The following is an 18,554-nucleotide window of genomic DNA, read 5'->3' as shown; positions in this document are numbered from 1 at the left end:
TTGAAGTCGTTTTTGATGCGCAATAGGCAATGCACAAAGATTTGGGTGGTGGTGGTGGTGGTGGGAGATGTTGGCTGCTAAATATGACAAACAATGTCAATGAGGAAAGGTAAGACATTACTGGGGAAACATGAAATGTATCCATTTTCTTCAGACTTTCTCCTTCATTGTCTAGCTTTCACATGCACTTGAGACGATTGAAGTACCATGGCTTGGGGAAAGCTCAGCTCTGTGACCTGACATCTTTTGCAGCAGATTTAGCAAAGGTTAGTTAAAGGTTACTTTGACTCACAGTGGTAATATCTTTCTTGTATCCAAGCTCTCCAAGAGCCAAAGCTTCAAGAATAGTGAAAATTTAAAAATTGGGCATTCTCAGTTCTGCCATGCATGTGGAGAAACTAGAACTCTTATGCAAAATGATGCAGAAATTTTAGAAAATAGCATAGCTGTATCTTATCAATAAGCATATATCTACCAGATGACTTGAACACTACTTTACTGTTAATGTGCCATGGAGTCAGTTATGACCCATAGCGACTCTGTTAAGTGTCTTAATTTCCTAGTGTTGTCATAACAAAAATGCCACAAGTATAGTTTTAAAGAACAGCCTCGTAGTCCCAGAGACTAATTTCTAAATTCAGGGTGAAGGGCTAGAGGAGGCATGTTCTACAGACTGTAGAAAGGCATGTTTGTTTGCTCTTAGCTTCATCACTATTAAATGCCCACCATCTTGCTGCTGGTGTATAGTTCATGTGAATGGAAGAGAAATTATTTCTAGAGCTGGGGTGACTACTAGAAGGTATTCTCATGTTTACTACCAGTCACCAAGTATTAACTAAGCACTCACCATATTCTCCGTTCATCAGGTGCATTACTGTGTTTTAGTGTGGTGACTTATATGTTGTTTTGATGTTGGAAGCTCTGCCACTGATAGTTCTAAAACCAGCAAGGCCATCCATTGTGGGTAGACTAAGGCAGACTAGAAAGAAAGTCCTGACTAGGAGGGATTGATCACTAGAAAAAAATGTCATATGTGGTAGAGGGTCATCAAAGGTTAAGGGGACCCTCAATGGGATGGATTGAAACAGTGGCAACAGCAGTGAAGTCAAGCATTCCCAGGACCATGAAGATGGCACAGAACTGGGCAACATCTCATTCTGTAGTACACTGGGTCACCATGAGTTGGAGTTGGCTTTAGGCAACTAACAACAACACATTAGGGAAACATAGGCAAGTGGCCTGTTTCAAAACTTGTGGAAGCCATGCTTCCTGAGAGAGCTGAGCCCTGTGCTGTGGGCCCTGGGTGGAAATACAGACACAGGTCTTATTTCTGGTGGCCTTTTTGTTGTCCCAGCTGAAAACTTTCGGGGTAGCATGGCTCTTTGGTGGGCTGCCTTGGCCGAGGCTCTCTTAGCTGAATCTTTCAGGACAGAAGCACAAGTCCACACTTCCTGTTGAGTAATATAGCCTAGGAGGAAGAGATGAGAGAAACCTCAACATCAGCAATTTTACAGAATAAGCAAGCAAACAAAACTGCAAACATTCACGTATGTGTGCACATTCTTTTACTCCTCCAGTGAGGGAAAGCATAACCATCGTCCATTGGAGGCCAAATTTGTACTCTCTGTGAGGACCGGCACTGTATTTTCCTTCTTTTGTGCATTTCTCATTCAATTAATGAATAAATACTAAATTACTTATGAACATGAAAAATGTTTTGGGAAGGAACTTGAGCACTGAGGAAACTTTGCCTGAATTGCTTATCTTTAATATCAAACTTTCTTCAAACCAGAAACACAGTTATTAGATCTTCCTCAGTGCTTCCAAAGTGTGGCCTGCAGACCACCTACCACAGAATCATCTGACTGAGGTCAGGTACAACTGAAAAACACTTGTTAGAAAAGCAGATGTTTGAGTCTACTCCAAAGACTTGAATCAGACACCCAGAAGGTTAAGCAGAGTCCACAGGTGAATTCTATGAACCCTACACATTGAGTCAAAAGGTCCAATCACCTGTGGTCCTGCAAGAGAAAAGTCCTGCCAATCTGCTCTCATAAAGTTGGCAGCCTAGGAAATCCTATAAGATAGTTTTACTCGGTCTTACAGATTCACTTTGAGCTGGAATTGATTCCATGGTACACAACAACAACAAACATTGAACAGGAGTCTCTGTTGTTGTTGTTGTTAGGTGCCATCGAGTCAGTACCAACCCATAGCAACCTTATGCACAGCAGAATGAAACACTGCCCGATCCTGGGCCAACCTCACTACTGTTGCCACGCTTGAGTCTATCGATGCTGCCAGTTGGCCAATCCATCTTGTTGGGGGACATCCTCTTTTTCTCTGACCCTCCACCTTACCAAACGTGATATCTTTCTCCAGTGATTGGTCCCTCCTGACAATATGTCAGAAGTATGAGAGAACAAGTTTGGCCATCTTGGCCTTCAAGGAGCACTCTGGCTGTACTTCTTCCAACATAGATCTGTTTGTTCTTTTGACAGCCCATGGCACTTTCAATATTCTCCTCCAAAACCATAACTCAAAAGCATCAATTCTTCTATGGTCTTCCTTATTCACTGTCCAGCTTTCACATCCATATGAGGTTATTGAAAATACCATGGCTTGAGTCAGGCACACCTTAGTCCTCAAGTTGACATCTTTGCTCTTCAACACCTTAAAAAGATCTTGTGCACCAGATTTGCCTAATGCAATAGTCGTTTTATTTCTTGACTGCTGCTTCCATGAGTGTTGATAGCTGATCCAAGAAGAATGAAGTCCTTGACAACTTCAATCTTTTCTGCATTGATAAGAATGTTGTTTATTGGTCCAGTGGTGAGGATTTTTGTTTTCTTTACGTTGAGATGTAATCCATACCAAAAGCTGTGCTCTTTGATCTTCATCAGTAAATGTTTTAAGTCCTCTTCACTTTCAGCAAGCCAAGTTGTATCATCTGCATATCGCAGGTTGTTAATGAGTGTCTCTCCAATCCTGATGCCACTTTTTTTCTTCATATAAACCAGTTTCTCAGATTATTTGCTCAGCATAGAGGTTGAATAAGTATGCTGAAAGAATACAACCTTGTCACACACCTTTCTTAATTTTAAACCACTCAGTGTTCCCATGTTCTATTCGAACCACTGCCTCTTGGTCCAGGTAGAGATTCCTCAGGAGCACAACGAAGTGTTCCAGAATACTCACACTTCACAATGTTGTCCATAGCTTGTCATGATCCACATAATCGAAAGCCTTTGCATAGTCAATAAAGCACAGGTAAACATCTTTCTGATATTCTTTGCTTTTAGCCAAGATCCATCAGCCATCAGCAATGATATCCCTCATTCCATGGCCTTTTCTGAATCTGGCTTGAACCTCTGGAAGTTCTCTGTCAATGTATGCTTGCAGCCATTTCGGTATTACCTTTAGTAAAACTTTATTTGCATGAGATATAAAGAGATTGTCTGATCATTTCCGCATTCTGGTGGGTCACCTCTCTTTGGAATGGGCACAAATATTGATCTCTTCCAAGCAGTCAGCCAGATAGTTGTCTTCCAAAAAGGAGTCTCTAGGTGATATAAACTGTTAATGTGCCCAGCTGCTAACTGAAAGGTTGGCAGTGTGAGTCCAGGCAGAGGATCCAACTTCAGGAGAAAGGCCTAGTGATTTACTTCTGAAAAATCACCCACTAAAAACTTTATGAAGCAAAGGTCTACTCTGACACACATGAGTCAGAATCAACTTCACCATACCTGGAAAAACAGTGAGTTCTAAGATTCATTGAAAGAGTTTTAGAAGGTGTTGTGGATTAGGCATTACACTGCTAACCACAAGGTCAGACATTTGGACTTGCAAATCATTCCAGAGGAGAATGATGAGGCTGTATGGTCCCATAAAGATTACAGTGTCAGAAACCCAAAGGGGCAGTTCTACTCTGTCACTGTAAATCTGACTCAACTCAAGACAGTAGGTAAGGGTTCATTGATTCCTATGGAACTATACTCCACAAGCAAATCTACTAGACGGCATTTCTGCAGCATTTCAGATAGACATGGAATCAGATTGAGTCCTGACTCCTCCCTTTACTAATTGCATGACCCTGGTCATAATGACTGATCCAAGTGCCAATTTTCTCTTCTTTGAAATGTCAGTTATAAAAACACATAAGCAAATCTGCTGCAAAAGACCTTTCAAAAACAACAACAACAACAACAAAGATATCAGTTTGAGGACTAAGGTTCACCTGACACAAGCAATGGTATTTTCAATTGCCTCAAATACATGTAAATACTTGGATGTGGAAGAACTGATGCTTTTGAGTTACGTGTTGGAAAAGAATATTAAAAATACTATGGACTGCCAGAAGAACAAACAAATCTGTGTTGGTAGAAGTACAGCCAAAATTCTCCTTAGAAACCAGGCTGGAGTAACTCAGTCTCTCATACTTGGAGCATAGTATCAGGAGGAGCCAGTCTCTGGAAAAGGACATCATGCTTGAAAAAGTGAAGGGTCCGCAGAAGAAGATTCCCAGCAAGATGGATTGGCACAGTGGCTACTACAAGGGGCTCAAACATAACAATAATTGTGAGGAACACAGGACAGGGCAGTGTTTTGTTGTTTTGCAAAGGAAGTCCTGGTGTGACTCTGTAGGATAAGCATTGAACTGCTAACCACAAGGTTGGCAGCCCAACCCACCAGCAGCTCCTCAGAACCCTATACAGGGTCACTATGAGTTGGGACCCACTCAATGGCACTTAGCCACAACCACTTGGCAATGCATGCCAAGTGTTTAGAACAGGTCCCAGCACATACAAAACCCTCAGTTTTTATGAAACCATTTGCAAAAATGGTTTTGCTTTTGCATAAACACCAAAACAATACGTGCTACTGTTAAAACGAGTAGTTCAAAAATAAGTTTTGTGTTCAGAGAAGAGCATGAGAGAGCAGAGCTGCAGCCTGAAAACACTTCTTAAAAGAAAAGGGATTTAACAACAATTACACCTTTCAGGAGTCCTGGTGTGTCACTGTGGGTTAATGCGCCAGACTGCAAAGTCATTTGAACTGCAAGGTCGGCGGTTCAAGCTCACCAGCTGCTCCTTGGAAACCCTATACAAGGGTTGCTATGGGTTGGAACTGACTCGACTGCACTTAACAACAACAACCATCTTGATCAAGTGACATAAACTGATTGGACATCAGTTTCCCACAGCTGTAGAACACACAAAAAAGCAAATCAGTTGCTGTCGAGTTGATTCAGACTCATGGCAACTTCCAATCTGTCAGAGTAGAATTGTGCTCCACAGGGCTGAATTTTTGGAAGATCACCAGGCCTTTTTTCTGCAGTACATCTGGATGGACTTTAACCACCAACTTATCGGTTAGCAGTCATGTTTGTGCCACCCAGGAACTCCCACAGCTGTTAAGTTGGAAAAACAAATGTTATTGGGAGCACTTCAAGCACAGTGTCTGGCCCACAACGAATGCTCAATACAGATGAGTATTATTGTTGAGAACCAACCCAACCTCTGAGCTCACACAACCAGCAAGGGACTGAGCTGTGTCGTCTGATCCCAGACTGGCTTCCAAAACAGAAAACAAACAAACCAATATGTTCACTGCCATCAGCCGATGCCAACTCACAGAGACCTTATAAAATAGAATAGGGCTGCTACACAGGGTTTCCGAAGCTGTGAATCTTGGTGGAACAGCCAGCCTCATCTTTCTCTCATGAAGTGGCCGGGGCGTTTGATCCACCAACCTTGCGGTTAGCATCCCAACACTTAACTTCCTGTACCACCAGGGCTCCTATAGTTCCCTAAGCTCAGGGCCATTTCTATTAAATCCCCAAACCACAAACAACAACAGTCCAGTTACCACCAAGTCAATTCTGACTCTGATTTTTCAGAAGTAGATTAACAACCCTCTCTTCCAAACTGTCTATGGATGGACTTGAACCTCCAGCCAGTCAGTAGCCAAATGCTCAACTGTTTGTGCCACAGAAATTTTCTATAGATCTCAGAGAGTTGTTGGTATTTGATTATAACCCATACTCTGATTTTTTTGAAAGCTTCTAATTTACCCATAAACCCTTGCTTTCTTTTGTCAGGGACAGTCATATTTGAACTTGGTCAGCCAACCATACTGATAAAATAGCACACTGACAGAGGCCATTCTATTTGAATGGTTTCTCTGGGAACTCAGATTCCAGCCGCAGCACATGAGTCCCTTCTGGATGATCCTGGTTCAGGTCAGTGAGTAAACTCACCAAGGAACTGCTGGTGTTGAAGACTGTCAATGTGGCGGGTCTGCAGGGCCTCCCATTGGGGGCCACAGTCGTAAATCTTCATGATATTGTACAAGTAGCGCTGCTGCCCCCGGCTCAGGTTCTGTCAAAGCAGAGTGGTTAACTTTGATGAGTTTGTGAAGTTCGAGAAGATTAAAAGTATGATGTATTTAAAACTAACTTTCACAGAAGTAAGCTACTTATGGTTATCGGGCACCACCGAGTCGGTTCTCTCTCCTGGTGACCTCACATGCTACGGAGCAGAACCATCTCATAGGCTTTGCTTGGCTGCATTCCTCCTGCAAGCAGATTGCCAAATCTTCCTCCCACGGAGTCACTGAGTGGGTTCAAACCACCAATCCTTCAGTTAAGTGCTGTCCAGTAGGTTCTGACTCATAGCGACCCTGTATGGAGTTTCCAAGGAGTGGCTGGTAGATTTGAGTCACCAACCTTTTGGTTAGCAGTTCAGTGTTTATTTTACAGCACCACACCAGGAATCTGCTCTTCCAGTAAGCAGTTAAGTAGTTGACCATTTACACCAGTCAAAACCCACTGCCATCGGGTCAAGTCTGACTCTCACAGCAAACCTATGTGTTGTTGCTATTTGCCATTGAGACAATTCAGACCTACATAATGAGTGGGCTTCAAAAAATTCCTGGAAAAATGGAATGAAAAGAGAATGGAATTTTTCCATGAACTTTCTGAAGCCCCCTTGTACACATGTTACCTTTCCGTTTGTCGTACTGTTGTGGCTTAGATGTGACGCTTATACCAGAAGCTACTCTAATGGTATTTCAAATACCATCAGGGTCACCCATAGTGAACAGGCTTCACCAGAGCTCCCAGACTAAGACAGGCTAGAAAGAATGGCTTGGTGACCTATTGTATAAAATTCTTATTGTTGTTGTTAAGTGCAGTCAAGAGTATTCCAACTCACAGTGACCCTGACTAGGGTTTCCAAGGAGCAGCTGGTGAATTTGAATTGGTAACCGTGAGGTTCAAACCAACTTTGTGGTCCAGTGCATTACCTCACAGCTCCTCCCCAGGACTCCTATAAAACTATAGACCAATATAGTGCTGGAAGAAAGTCCCTTAGATTGGAAGTCACTCAACTATGCATGGCTGTCACAATGGATTTGAGCATACCAATGCTTTTCAAGATGGCACAGGACATGGCAACATTTTGCTTTGTTGTGTATGGTGTCACCATGAGTCAGAGCCTACTGGAGGGCAACTAGTGACAAAAACATGTAGCATTTTCTCTTTTAGTTTGCTTTAATCATCTTCCACTGTTGTAAAAATGGTGTGAAGACCATGTCTAAATTCCTTTGGCTTCACAAGGAGGAAGGGATATCAAATTGAAAATCAACCTAAGGTCAGTTCTTATGAGGCTGAAGTCAGACCTACCTTCACCCTTCAACCTTTATCCTATTCTGCCATTAGCCGACTCTCCCACAGCACTCTTCCTTCTCTGCTGGGTCTATAATCTGTTGCAATGGCCACACAGAACTCAAAGACAACATTCATGATCGTGGGCTTTATTACAGAAGTGAACATGAACAGGGTATAATTCAAGAACAGAAACAACTTAGGATGCAGCAGTTCATTGGCCAGGAACGCCTCTTTTCAGCTACATCCCAGGCATGGCTCTCTTGTCCTTGGCCTCTGTTCTGCTCAGATTAGTGTTACAAAGCTCCTTTCCTGGTGCAGACAAAGGCACAAAGGGTCTGTTCTGTAAGCCAGCCTCCTGCCCCCAGGCACTCAGCTTAACTTGATCTGAGGGCTGCTCTCTCTCTACCACAGCTACTTTTCCACATAGGGGATTTCAGACTCCACTTGCAGCACTTCTTTCTTGATGTTTTGGGCTTATCTGTTCCTCTTTCTGGGGTTATTGTTAAGTGTCGTCAAGTCAGTCCCAACTCATAATGATCTTGTATAGGGTTTCCAAGGAGCAGCTGGTGAGTTTGAACCACCGACTAGACCTTGAGGTCTAGTGCTTTATCTCACATTAAAGGATTAGGTGGGCAATATATTTGCATGGTCCCATCCAATCATTTTGGTGGCAGTTACTATGGTGTTGTTGATGTTAAGTGCTGTCAAGCTGGTTTTGACTCAGGGTGACCCTACATAGGGTTACTGAGGCTGTCAATCTTTACAAGAGCAGAAAGCTTCATCTTTCTACTGAGGAGCAGCAGGTAGGTTTGAACTGTCAAGCTTGTGACTAGCAGTCCAGCGCTTACCCTACAGCACCACCAGCACTTCCCTCTCATAGTTTAGGAGCTGGAAATCCAAATTTAGAGTGTTGACTATGGAGAAAGGCATTTGTCCCCTTTAGCATTTCTAGGCCCAGCATTCCTTGGAGATCTGCATGTGTGTTGGCATGGTAGAAGAGCTATAATTCATTGTACCATAACTGGCCTGTGTGATGGTGAAGCTATAGGGGGAATAATTATGAAAACCTCTTAGACACAACTAAGCACCTTGAGGAAATATGGATCTGGTGGTTCATGACCATAGATTCAGGGACATCTAAGGTCAATTGTCATAACGTACATCCCATTATGTTGAGTGTCGACTTGGATCTTAAAAGCTCATAACCATCTAAGGTCAATAGGGTTCTTCCTGTCGGGAGGAAATAAGAGTGATGAAAATCTAAGCAATTTGTCCAATAGATTAATCGGCCACACAAACATCAACTTCCATGACCCTGAGACCAGAAGACCTTGTACCCAACAGCTACTACCAACTGCACTGAAAGGGTTCACATTAGAAGTTCCTACATGAGTCCTGGTGTGGTGCTGTAGGATAAGCACTGGACTATTAGGTCTGTTTGGGCCACAGGTTGGCAGTTCAGACCCACTAGCTGCTCCTCGGAAACCCTATATAGGGTGGCTATGAGTCAGACCTGACTCAATGGCACTTAACAACAACAATAGAAAAAGTGGGGGGAAATGTGGAACAAAACTCAAAATCATAAAAAAAGATAAGATTTATTGGTTGGATAGAAACTTGTGGAACCCTTGAGACTTCAGCTTTTAGTCAGCCTTCATTTCTGAAAATGAATTCATCCCCATGGTCCCATGGTTCAATCTTCAGCCAAACAATGGTGGTGGGGGTGGTTGTGTGTTGTTGAGTTGGTTCTGACTTATAGAGACCCTGTATAGGGTTTCAGAGGCTAAAATCTTTACATGAACAGAAAGCCTCATCTTTCTCCAGCAGAACTGCTGATAGTTTTGAACTGCTGACCTTGAAGTTAGCAGCCCAACTAGTAACTACTACGCTACCAGAGCTCCTTTCAGCCAAATATTAGACAGGTCTATTAGAGGACCAATGACACTAGTGAGGTATAGGCACCTTAGAATAATCAATTATTTGAGTTCAAAAGTTTGGCATTTACTCAAGGACAAAGAAGGAACAATGGAAACAGGAAACCCAGGGAGGAAGTGGGATCAGTGATGTTACATTGTGGGGATTGTAATCAGTGAAATGAAGCAGAATGTGTACGAATTGTTGAATGGAAAACTGATCTGCTCTGTAAACCTTCACTCATTCACAAAAAAACTGCGAAAAATAGAAAATTGTGGTATAGGAAAAAAAAAAAGATTCAAGTTAAGCAGTTCAAGGTATTGGACTGATGGAGATCCAAGATTTAAAAAGATCTTATAATTTATTGAGCTATTATAATCTGTTCTGAGGAACATGGTCTGTGAGATCTACAGAGGGCCTGAAGTGTGCCAGACTGCTGGATTCAGAGTCCTTCCCCTGAGAGTTCTCAGTGATCAGGGAGGTGTTGGATGAGTAGACAGATAATGTGGTAAATGACATCTTTAGTTATACTATAGAAAAACTCTGCCTACAGCAGCCAAGTACAGCTTTGTAAATGACCACCACATCCGAGTCTTAGAGGGTGAAGACGAACTCTCTACAGGGAGAAGATTTCAAAACAGTTGAGTCTGTGACATAGTTGCTGTTGAGTCAGTGACAACTCATAACAATCACGTGTTTGTCAGAGTAAAACTGTGCCCCATAGGGCTTTTCAGTGGCTGGTTTGGGGAAAGTAAATCTCCAAACCTTTCTTCCCAGGAGCCTCTTAGGTGGACTGAAACGTACAACCTTTGTATTAGCAGCTAAGTGTGCTAACCATTCACATTAGTCTAGAACACTGGTTATAAAAGGTGATTCCCCAACCTGCAGTGCTGTTAGCATCTGAGAACTGGTTAGAAATGCAAATTCTCAAGTCCAACCCCAGATCTACAGAATCAAAAACCCTGGGCAGGTGAGACCAAGGACTGTAGGTTTTAACAAGCATTCTCATTGATTCTGATGCATGCAGACTAACATTTGAGAACCACTGGATTAAAACAAATAGAAAAAGTTAATTATAGCCAGAGGGAGAAACGGGCACACGTTCTCTTGTGGGACACACCGTATCTACTAGATATGTTGCGAACTAGACTTTTTCTTTAGTTCAACTGAAGCACAGAGTTTCAGTAGAAAAGGCTGAAAGGTTATGTAGGGGAAGATTATGATGACCTTTTTTGTTGGATTAGAGTTTTAAGATTGCCTTTCACATGAAGATTGCCTTTCACACCTTTCATGTGAAAGTTTTTATTTAAGGCAATTATTTTCAATGGATATTCTTTTATCCTGAAGGGACATTTGACAATGCCTGGAAACGTTTCACAACTGGGGAAAGGGCTCTACTAACAGCTAGTTGGTAGAAGTCGGAGATGCCTATAAATATAACACATAGGACAACCCCTCAATCCCTGCAATAAAGCATAATTGGGCTCAAAGCCCTAATAGTGTTAAGATTGAGAAATTCTGTCAAAATTTGCATTTTATAAAGATTATATTGGCCCTGCTGTGGATAATGATCGCAGATCAAAAGACAGACCAGAAACCATTTAGAAAGTTTCTGTCATCATGCTAGGGAGAAATGAGAAGAGCTTAGACTGCAATTATTGCTATACCTAATATATCTTGGTGTGGTGTTGTGGGTTAATGTGCTGGGCTGCAAAGTCAGCTTAAACTGCAAGATTGGCCATTCAACCTCACCAGCCACTCCTCAAAAAACCCTATGAGTTGGAACCTACTGGATGGCATTTAGCAACAACAATATAACTTCAATGTCTCTTATAGACTGTGCTAAGTATGGACTCCTGGTGTGGCTCTGTAGGATCAGCACTGGGCTATTAACCACAAGGTTGGCAGTTCAAACCCACCAGCTGCTCCTCGGAAACCCAAAACACAGTCACTGTGAGTCAGAACTGACTCAGCGGCACCTAACAACAATAAATGCTAAGTATATTACATGCATTATTTTCTGAATCATGGTGATCCTATGATATGAGCAACTCTTCTGCTCAAATGAGGAAACTAAGAGGATGGTATCAACATTCTAGAAAAATCAAGATAAAATAAATTAACCTTTGGTCAAAATATCTAAAACAATGATAGAAGTTTACAAAGCTAGTTGTTAGGCATATAAGGACAGCTAATGAAAGCTATCCTAGTGTGGTGCTGCAGGGTAATGCACTGGACCACATGGTCAGTTTTAACTAGCTCGATGCTACTTAAAAGCAGTAACAATAAAAAGCTAAACTTCAGATACTTTACTGTAAGAGTTGAGTAAGGCAACTAACAGAGGATCCCTGGTAGCATAGTGGATTATGAGCTGGGCTGCTACTTGCAAGGTCATCGGTTCAAATCCAGCTGTTCTGCAGGAGAAAGATTGAGGCTTTTTACTCCTGTAAAGATGTACAGCTTCAGAAACCCTATTAGGGTTGTTAGGAGTCAGAACCGACTCCACGTCACACAGCCACCACCAGCAGCACCAACATGTTAGAAATTTTGTGGGCAGTTGAAATCCATGTCAGCATTTTGATGAGGTCAAAAGACTTCCCATTTTTATATAAAAACATACCCAGGTTGAAAATAGCAAAGCCAAGTACTTCATAATTCGAGACATCACTTAAACTTTACAGTTTCTGATTTGGTATTGTTGTTGTGTGCTGTCATGTGGGTTCTGACTCACAGCAAACCTTTATAGGGTTTCTGAGAGCAACTGCTGGGTTTGAACTGCTGACCTTGCCAGTTCAGTGCTTATCCTGAATCAGATGTTTAAAAAAGTAACATATATACTTGAAGAAAGGAATGAATTCCATTCCTGAATAACCAAATAAACCTTTCCAGATGATTGAAAGCAGTAAAACATTATCAAGAGTAAAGCTACAAAGAGCAGTTTGCATTATACAAGATAAAACCTTAATGATTATGGCCTTGTTTTACAAGAAAAAATGCTTACATCCTAGAAACCAGAAATTTTTACAAACAGTATTTATGGGAATGGTTTTTAACAAAATTTGACTGAAAAGGAACTAAAACTCAGAAAAATCTAGCCGTCCAACAGTGGAGCCAAGGTGTGGTCACTCAGTTCCCCAGGCCCACTATTGTGTCTGCAGTACAGAGACAACATTGTACCAGAGCTCCTGAAATGGAACAGCTGCAAGACTGAGCGTTTTTACCTGCCTTAGAGTTAGCCCCTGACTCATGGTCACCCCAGATATGAGGGAACTAAAACATTGCTCAGTCCTGCACTATCCCACGATCTTTTGCAGATCTAGCAGTCGTACCCATAGGGTTCTCAGTGGTTGGTTTTGGGTACTAGATACTCAGGCTTTCTTCATAGTCCTTCTTAGTCTGGAAGTTCTGCTGAAACCTATCAAACATCATAGCAACACACACGATTCTGAAGACAGGAATGTAGAATTAAACCTAGGATTGCTGACGGTGGACAAGAAAGCTACTAAACTATCATTGCCTCGTTGGAGTACATCACTCCAAACTCTTATTCATTCACACAAAAGTGGCTTTAACACACACTGTTTTCAGGGTCTGGGCTGGCCCAAATATTCTGCCTGATGGTGATTCCCGACCTTTGAAGGAGAGACGGTGTGGTCGGTCCTTGCATCTGTGTGTGATATACAAACCTTCAGTAATGAAGTGACTGAGGCAGATGGAGGGACTCGTATGCAAGGAATCTGTGGAACATTCTGAAGCTTTTGTTGTCTTCTCCTATTTTCTCCCATTCTCTGTCCCACAACTCTAAGAGAAAAACAAAACAAAACAAAAAAAACGAAGCCTAGGATAACATTACATTTTGTTCAACCAACTTGGGAGATATCCCTAAGTAAGAAAGCAAATAAATAGATATTATTATGTTCGGAAGTAAAAATGCTTTCTCACATGCTCTGGAGTGATTATATCTCACCAGACTGTCTCCTTGTTCTTTCTTCATGTTTTCCCATTTCTCCTCCTGATTTATGGAAACAATAGTCCAGAACTCTTAATCTTTCACCAGGATTTCAAGGTCATCTTTTATGGGATGAGCCATTGAACATGGTGTGGTATTTTATTTAGAATAAGGGGTATGTAGCGACCTACTTTCTCTGCAACAGTTATGTCATGATCATATAAAATAATATTTATTGCCTTTTCTGATTCTGAAGGTAAGATACAATGGACCTTCAAAAAGTTCGAGGAAAAATTCTATGATCTTTCAGTACCATTTTCTCACGAACTTGTGAAGCCCTTCTTGCATGTCATTTTGGAAAATTTGGAAAAAATTAAAAACAGGAGAAAATATAACTATGTAGACTCTATTCATAACTACTGTTAGCAGTTGACACATTTTCTCTTTTTTCCTGTGCATATTGTGCTATTTTAGGAAAGTGAGATATTGTATGTTTCCAGGTTATTAAATATTCCTTAAAATATTATTTTTAGTGGCAGGATCATATATTTTCCACATCACTTTCTATTGCTAGCACATTTAGATTTGCAATTTTACAGCAGGCAAATACTTAAAAATAAAATTTAAAGCTAAATACTTTAAAACAAACACTTAAACCTAGCCATGTTGCCTACCAGCTGCTTGACAAAGCCATACAATGAACGAGTCACACCTGCAATGTTTAGGCCTTCTCGCTATGTGATTAAGGGGTTATAATCTGAACTGGAGTGGCACTGAAGGATAAGCACTGGGCTGCCAACCATTAAGTTGATGGTTCAAACCCACCAGCCACTCCTCGGAGACCCCATACAGGGTTGCTGTGAGTCGGAACTGACTTGATGGCACCTAACGGCAACAGCAACATATATAATAATAATCATTGAACAGTCAAGGAAGAATAAACATATTGGAAGGGCCAGAGTGCTTGTTTGCCTTGTCAAGTGACAGGAAGTAAGGACACAGCATAGGCCAATGCTAAACCACTGCTGTCAAGTTCATTCCGATTCCCCATGATGCTGCAGGACAGAGCGGAACTGCCCCGTAGGATTTCCAAGACTACAAATCATTACAGAAGCCACATCTTCCTTCCACAGGGCAGCTGGTGAGTTCTAAGAGCTAAGCTTTTAGTTGTCAGCCAAGCACTTACCACTACAATAGCAAGGCTCCTTAAAATAAGACCAGATCCTTTAAACAAAGCAGATGACCCTCAACACCTCCAGTTCATGCTAGTTCGATGAGGTGGAAAAGAATCTAATAGAGGTTGTACGGCCTTAAGAACCAGAAAGACTTGCGTTTCTTACCGTCTTTACCCTCAGTCCTCTCATCTGTCCAATGACCACTACTATGTCTACCACACATTAGGTTGTCTAATTAATTGAGACCATGAATATAGAATGCTCTCACTTTATACCCATCTCCCCTCTCTACCCTCCCTTAGTGTGCTCACATATGTTCAGGTACACATGTATTCATACACACACACACTCACAGATACTTAAGAAGTCATTGAATATGTGAGAAACTCTGGTTCTGAGTTCACAGACCTAATGTTCACATCATCTAGAAAACAGATTTATTAAGGAAACATTAGTCAACACTCTTGGGTGTCTTGTTTCCATGCTAAAAACTTATAAATTAAACTAGAAATATGTTATTTAGTACTGCTTTCCTTCAATGCAAACTCTAGAAAACCATGCCAACCAAGATATACTCTTAATCCTCTTTGTGATGGGAACTTGCATTCTACCATCTACTCATCTTATCTCAACATCCCTCCCCCCATTTTCCAGATCTTTCGAGCAGAGGATAAATATTCTTCAAGCTGGAAAGATGACTTCTCTCCTCAAACTGCACAAGAAAATGACAAATGAGCTTTCTTGTGGCAACAATTCATGTGTGCTTTTCTTGGGCTTGCTGAAGAAATACATCTTACCTAGTCAAGTAGTCTAGACCAGATAATACTTGATTAAAATGCTTGCAGAATTTAGGGAGGAGACATCTGCACAACAATTTATCTGAAACAAAAAGACAGATTTGTTCAGGAAGAACTTACCCTAGATTGTAGTTTGCCTTTTTTATAACCCTGGTGTGCACCTTCAATTTTGTTTTCTCTCAAGATCTTTTTCTTCAAGTAGTAATGGTGGTGATTCAATCTGTTGATATGCTGATATCCAAGCAACATCATGTGATGAAACAAAGAGCTTTGGAGAATTGGCCGGCTGCCTTGCCCTGCTTTTGGACAATATTCAATGGCACAATATAACTGTTTCTTCTTCCAAATTTTGAGCTTAGTAAGTCTCAACTTCTAAATCCATCATATCTGCATTCTCTCAGATAGAACCAGAGAAGGAAGTACCTGGTGGTAATGATACTGAATATTAAAGGTAAAAAATCCAGCAGGTCTACAGGCCTTTATGTGGGTTATTTCCCAGATTTGTAGTCAAGAGCCTACTACCTCCAGGACCTCTATTTTTCAGAAGGATAAAGAACAGTTTCTAAATATTGTGAGCATAAATTTGACTATGGGATCCTATGCAATTGTCCTTTAGTTCAAGATGTTGTTGTTGTTGTTAAGTGCCATGGAGTCGGTTCCGACTCATAGCGACCCTGTACAGGGTTTCCAAGGCTATAAATCTTTACGGGAGCAGAACACCTCATCTTTCTCCTGTGTAACAGCTGGTAGTTTCGAACTGGTGACCTTGTGGTTCACAGCCCAATTCATAACCACTATGCTACCAGAGCGCCTTTAGTTCAAGATAACATGCCGTTATTATCATTTGAGGGTGAAAGAGTCTCTGTATTTGATCTTGGTTGTTGTTGTTGCTGTTATGTGCCATCGAGTCTGTTCCAACTCATAGCAACCCTGTTTCTGAGGAGCAGCTGGTGAGCTTGAACCACCAATCTTGTAGTTCAAATCACCTTTGCAGTTCAGCATATTAATCCACAGCACCATACCAGAGATACTAAACTGATTATTAAGATCTAGCACAAGATTCTTGCCCCTACTGACTTCATCAGCATAAGCCTCAAGTTGTAACTGACTCCTAGCACATCGTGGTTTTTTTTCCCTTCATCTGTGCTAGAATTATGGCTGCAGACTCCCTTTCTTTCCTAAAAATCCTCCTTCTGAATGCTAGCTTATCTGCAAAGATGAAGACTTCCTAGAGAAAATGGAAGAAGAAATATCAAAGGAAAACCATAAGTCTGAAAATTCTCAGAAAGCTGAAGAGCGGTAAAAAACCTGTGAATGGTGAATCCAGTCATATAGCTTAAGGAAAAAAGCAAGCAGATCAACCAACAATAAATCTGAAGGTTTTCAATAATTTGAATGCAGACCTTCTGGGGAATAAACATGGCACAATCATGAGTCTATAAATGTCAGTGAATATGACAAAACCTGTCACTGAACTGAGTGATTGGTGCTTCTCTATGGAGAGTGAAAGGACAGTTGTATGTAGAGCTAACATTGTCAATTAAGTCTTCCTTGAATGTATTTCCAGGATGTAATGAAATGTCTTCTACACCACATCTGCCAGCTAGTGCACACACAGGCTGACCCATAATTGGCTCAATCAGGAATACAGAAACAAATTTAGATACTTGACAGAGAAGCAATTTAATACAGGAAATCAGTTACAAAAGAAATGAACTGGGCTATAGACCCAAACCAGAAAGATTAGGTTATGCAATGATTGACAATTACAGTAAACTACCATCACATTGAACTGTAAGGTCAGCGGTTCAAGCTCACCAACTGCTCCTCAGAAACCCTATACAAGGTCACTATGGGTAGGAACCAACTCGACGGCACTTTACAACAACAACCATCACATTGGAGTCCTGGTGTGGCACTGTGGGTTAATGTGCTAGACTGCAAAGCCATTTGAACTGCAAGGTCAATGGTTCAAGCTCACCAGTGACTCCTCGGAAAGCCTATACAGGGTCGCTATGGGTTGGGATCGACATGGCAGCACTTAACAACAACAAGAACCATCACATTAAGTAGCCCTGGTAGCATAGCGGATTATGAGTTGGGCTGCTAACCACAAGGCCAGTAGTTCAAATCTACCATTCACTCTGTGGGAGAAAGATAAGGCTTTCTGCTCCCATAAAGATGTACAGCCTCAGAAATCCTATAAAGCATTGCTATGAGTTGGAACTGACTCTGTGGCACACAACCACCACCACCACCATTTTACACTGCTGCCAAGTCAGTTCTGACTCATAGTGACCCTGTATAGGGTTTCCTAGGAGCAGCTGGTAGGTTTGAACTGCCAGCCTTTTGGTTCGCAGTCCAGTGCTGATCCTACAGCACTACACTTTAAGTCACATTAAGGAGGCCTGATAGTGTAGTGGACTGCTAACTGCAAGGTCAGCAGTTTGAATCTATCAGCCAGTCTGTGGGCGAAAGATGAGGCTACAGCTCCCATGAAGATTTACAGCCTCTGAAACCCTTATACAGGGTCACTGTAAGTCAGAACCAACTCCACGGTGCACAACTTCCTACAATCTATCCCACTGGAGTTCTGGTGTGGTGCTGTAGGGTAAGCACTACACTGTTAACATAAGCGCTCACAGGGTCCCTATGAGTAGGAACAGATTATAAGGCATTTAACAACAATAACAACAACTGTCACACTGACCCTGAGTAGCCCCATAGGTTAAGCATTTGGGCTGCGAACCAAGCATTTGAACTCACTAGTCCCTCCAAAGAAGAAAGATGAGGCCCACTAAAGATTTATAGTCTCAGAAATTCTATGGAGCATTCTACTCAGCCCTATGGAGCTGCTGAGTCTAAATCAACACAAGAGCAGTGAGTAGGAATCATGACTAAGGAGCCTTGGTGGTGCAAGGTTAAGCACTGGATTGTGAATGAATAGGTTGGTGGTTTGAACCCATCCAGAAAGGCCTGGCAATTAACTCCCACAAAGATTGTTGTTGTTGTTGTTATGTGCTGTGGAGTCAGTTCTGACTCATAGTGAC

At 41.7% G+C, this 18,554-nt stretch overlaps 1 protein-coding gene across 1 annotated transcript; it reads right to left on the bottom strand.

Moving 5' to 3' along the window:
• Nucleotides 1-1,244: 1,244 nt before the first annotated feature.
• FAM216B (family with sequence similarity 216, member B) lies at nucleotides 1,245-13,368 on the bottom strand. Its single transcript, XM_006837679.1, has 3 exons — nucleotides 13,270-13,368; nucleotides 6,260-6,380; nucleotides 1,245-1,468 (listed from the first exon to the last, which is right to left on the bottom strand). Exons 1-3 carry the CDS (start codon nucleotides 13,366-13,368, stop codon nucleotides 1,245-1,247), a joined length of 444 nt encoding a protein of 147 aa, XP_006837742.1.
• Between the last annotated feature and the right edge of the window lie 5,186 nt (nucleotides 13,369-18,554).

This window comes from Chrysochloris asiatica, unplaced genomic scaffold (assembly GCF_000296735.1).
Source record: "Chrysochloris asiatica unplaced genomic scaffold, ChrAsi1.0 scaffold00022, whole genome shotgun sequence".
Classification (NCBI taxonomy): Eukaryota; Metazoa; Chordata; class Mammalia; order Afrosoricida; family Chrysochloridae; genus Chrysochloris; species Chrysochloris asiatica.
Note: the sequence above shows the minus strand (reverse complement) of the source record. Positions and strands in the feature narration are given on the sequence as shown.